Source organism: Humulus lupulus, chromosome 6 (genome assembly GCF_963169125.1).
Source record: "Humulus lupulus chromosome 6, drHumLupu1.1, whole genome shotgun sequence".
NCBI classification, from domain to species: domain Eukaryota; kingdom Viridiplantae; phylum Streptophyta; class Magnoliopsida; order Rosales; family Cannabaceae; genus Humulus; species Humulus lupulus.
Window position 1 is genome coordinate 100017116 of NC_084798.1, and position 4297 is coordinate 100021412.

At 38.6% G+C, this 4297-nt stretch overlaps 1 protein-coding gene across 1 annotated transcript; it reads right to left on the reverse strand.

The window, feature by feature from the left end:
* Positions 1–2757: 2757 nt before the first annotated feature.
* Positions 2758–3660, reverse strand: LOC133782392 (glycine-rich protein 5). Its single transcript, XM_062221688.1, has one exon. It carries the CDS (start codon positions 3570–3572, stop codon positions 3051–3053), a length of 522 nt encoding a protein of 173 aa, XP_062077672.1. The 5' UTR covers positions 3573–3660; the 3' UTR covers positions 2758–3050.
* Positions 3661–4297: the final 637 nt, after the last annotated feature.

Consider the following 4297-nt stretch of genomic DNA (forward strand, 5'->3'; position numbering starts at 1 on the left):
CTCTTCTTTTTTGACTTCTACTCACCAACTCCCTGAGCCCTCTAACTATAAGAGGCTATTCATGACCCTCTTTGGCAGCAGGAAATGGCTGAAGAACTCTCTACGTTGTACAAGACAGGTACTTGGGATATTGTTCCTCTTCCTGTGGGGAAGCGTACTATTGGTTCCCATTGGGTTTACAAGATCAAAACTAAGTCTGATGGGTCAGTAGAGCGGTACAATGCTCGTTTGGTTGCTAAAGGCTTTGCTCAGGAGTATGGGATGGATTATGAGGAAACTTTCGCTCCAGCTTCCAAACATACCACTATTCGTACTCTCATTCCAAACATATCTGCTCGACAGTGGTCCATTTCTCAAATGGACGTTAAAAACACCTTCTTGAACGGGACTCTTCAAGAAGAAGTTTACATGGTTCCTCCACCAGGCGTTCCTCATAATTCAGGAGAAGTTTGCAGATTGAAGAAGACTCTTTATGGGCTTAAACAAGCTCCCCGAGCCTGGTTTGAAAAATTCTCCATCGTGATTACTTCTCTCGGCTTCCATCCCAGTGCACATGATTCAGCTCTCTTTGTTAGGTGTACTTCTTTTGGCCGCACTTTACTCTCTTTATATGTTGATGATATGATTATCACCGGTGATGATGCGAATGGGATAACGGAGTTGAAAACGCACTTGACTCGTGAATTTGAGATGAAAGATTTGGGTTCCCTACGATACTTTTTAGGGATATAAGTAGCTTACTCTCCTTGTGGCTATCTTCTTTCTCAATCTAAGTACATTGCTGACATTCTCGATCAGGCTCGTCTCTCTGATGCTCGCACTGTTGATACCCCTCTTGAGCTTAATGCCAGGTATTCTTCATCTGATGGTGTTGCCTTGTCAGATCCCTCTCTATATCGCACTCTGGTTGGTAGCTTAGTGTACCTTACTATCACCAGGCCAGACATCGCTTATGCAGCTCACATTGTCAGTCAGTTTGTTGCATCTCCCACTACCGTTCATTGGGCAGCTGTGCTTCGTATTCTTCGATATCTTCAGGGAATTCAATTTCAGAGTCTGCTTTTTCCATCTACGTCTACTTTAGAGTTACGTGCCTACTCAGATGCAGATTGGGGTGGTGATTGTACTGATCGCAAATCTACCACTGGTTTTTGTATATTTTTGGGAGATTCTCTTATTTCTTGGAAGAGTAAAAAACAGACTATTGTCTCTCGATCGTCTACAGAAGCAGAATATCATGCCATGGCCTCCACTACCGCTGAAATTGTTTGGTTGCATTGGTTACTTGCTGATGTGGGTGTTATTCTCTCAGATCCCACTCCGATGCATTGTGACAATGTTAGTGCTATTCAGATTACTCGCAACTCCGTTTTTCATGAGCGCACGAAACATATTGAGATAAATTGTAATCTTACTCGTCACCACTATCAGAATGGGACCATCACTTTACCGTTTGTCACTTCCGCTATGCAGATTGCCAACTTGTTTACGAAGGCTCATACTATTTCTCGTTTTCATTTCTTAGTTAGCAAACTCTCGATGCTTCCCGCAAATGCATCGTGAGTTTGAGGGGGGATGTTAATAATATAAGTTTTATTATTATGTAAGGGTAGTTTAGTCTTTTAGCCTCTCATTATTTTGGCTATATATTTTGTTGCTCTTGTACTCTTATTTTTATCTCTTTCGACATAATGAAAACCTAGCCTCCCTTTTGATTCTCTCTCAAATCTCCTTTGTCTATTTTGCAAAATTATCATTTCTATGGTGGGTAACGGGAACTAGGAATCTAGTGGACGGTGTGATGTGCACTTGTAGCTATGCTCTTATGATTATTTGTGGTTTCTCTATGTTTTGGTTTATATATGATGATGTATGTTTTGTTTTCAAAGCTAACCATGCAAGAGTTGTATTAAACTTTTTGGTCCTATGTTATTGGTTGTTTTCCTACTGGGCTTTATATGCTCACCCCTATATCTCTCCCATTTGAGGAGCCTAAAGACGCGAATGTGGATAATGTGAATTATTGATGGAGCCAATGTGTTTAGCCTAGTTCTATTTAGTGCCATTGTCATATCTTTTGATTATTATATAAATATATATATATATATATTTGATTTGGAACATAATGATCGGTATATCAGAATTAGCTATATGTAATAGTTAGGAATGATGAATGGTGAATGCTAAGTATTATTTTGGGTGTGTATGACTTATTAAATTTAACTGATTGGTGACTACATAACTATGAGAATATTATTGTTCTATGTATAATGATAAATGATCATGCTTTTATCACTAATATTTTTATATATAATTATAAGTGTTATTCCATGACTTATAATTATAGTACTTTTAATATAAACTAAATGATCATTTATAAAGATTATTTTTCAACAAAAGTCAAAATTTGATCTTTAACCACCCAAGTAATGGACATTACAAATCTGTCACGGCCTAGGGCTCGGGTCGTGAGAAATTTAGTATTGATATTGGCATTAGTTTGTGATTTTTGGATTGAGAGAGGTTTTTTATTATGATATTTGAGATCTGAAACTTTTCGAATAGGTTATATTACCTATATTTTTTTTGATACAGACCATTGAAACTCGAATCCGACATCCGAAATCCATAACAACCCACACGATATGCGAAATATTTATATTTATTTACTATATTTCATAATTATTAATTATTCAGAAAAAGTTAAAAGAGAGGGAAAAAAATTGTGAATAGTCCTACCTAAATGAAAATTTCAAATTTAAAAAGTAGATGATCCATGAGATTAATTATATCACAAAGGGATGGTATTGGATTTCAAATCTTTCATAGTAGGAAAAAGAGGAAGACAAAAAGAAAACATTACACTCCAGCAAAAAAAGAAAAAGAAAAATAGAAACATTACACGACCAACATAATTTTGAAGTGCCAAGCATATTTGGAAAGGACAAAAAGTGTAACACGCTGAATAATAGACCATTATTATTATTAGGAAAAGAACCTAATGCTTGCAGATTTAGCCCATTAATTTATAGTAGTATATGCTCCTCACTTCAAGGGAGTCCTCCTCCAAGGCCACCCCCAGCTCCAGCACCTCCGCCAAACCCTCCACCAGCACCAGCACCAGCACCACCCCCAAGTCCACCGCCACCACCGAAACCTCCACCACCACCACCTCCAGCTCCCCCACCAAGACCTCCGCCTGCACCAGCTCCTCCTCCAAACCCAGCTCCACCTCCAAAGCCTCCTCCGGTTCCACCACCCAATCCACCACCGCCTCCACCACCAAACCCTCCTCCCCCACCACCACCTAGCCCACTACCACCACCTAGACCACCACCAGCTCCTGCTCCCGCACCACCACCGAAACCACCCCCAGCTCCTGCACCACCACCTCCTCCCAACCCACCGCCACCGCCACCACCTAACCCACCTCCACCTCCTAGGCCACCGTGATGAAAGTTTTTCTCGTCCTGGAATGAACCCTTTTCAGTACCAAGCTTCCTGGCATTAGATGTACTAGTGCAAATAAAAGCACCAACAAACACAAGAAGAAGAACCCTGCAAGACATCATTTTTTTAACAATAATTAGAGAATATTATATATAAAGCTAAAGATATCTTTAATTTGGTAAGTGAAGTAAGTATAATGAGAAATGGACTGGTATATATATACATCACTAGATCATAGAGCTAATCCGTACGGTTGAGAAGTTAGATCTTCAATATTAAATATTGGCCATCTTCGCATCTATAAAAGTTTAAAACTGTGTTCGGACGATAAGTTAATGCAGTCTCAAATTCCCAACTGTCATTGAAAAGAAAGGCATAAAGGGACCCAGATATATTGGCTGACCCACATATCACAACTTGCTCTGACCAATGGTTAATGGCAACTAGTACATAACTGTTCGCATTGCACCTTTTATAATCAACTTCATGGATGACTACTCCTACCTATTCCAGCCGCTTTAAATTTTGCATGGACTTTTTGCATGATATTGAGCTTCGGCTTTGGACATTCACGTGCTTAATTCTGCAATAATATTTCTTTAATTATTTATAGAAGCGTATAGCTAGCTAGTTTATATACGTACGCAATAATAGTTGTCCCTCCTATAAGGGTTATCCTATTTGAAAGCGAAAATCATTCAAAGTATTAATGCAGCAAAAATTCGACAAACAACGTGATGACTATGACTACATATTAATTACAATAAATAACAGCGAATTCATCCTCTATATTGTTATTGTGTCTTTTTCACTATAAAAAATTGTTTATTTTTATATAATAAATAGT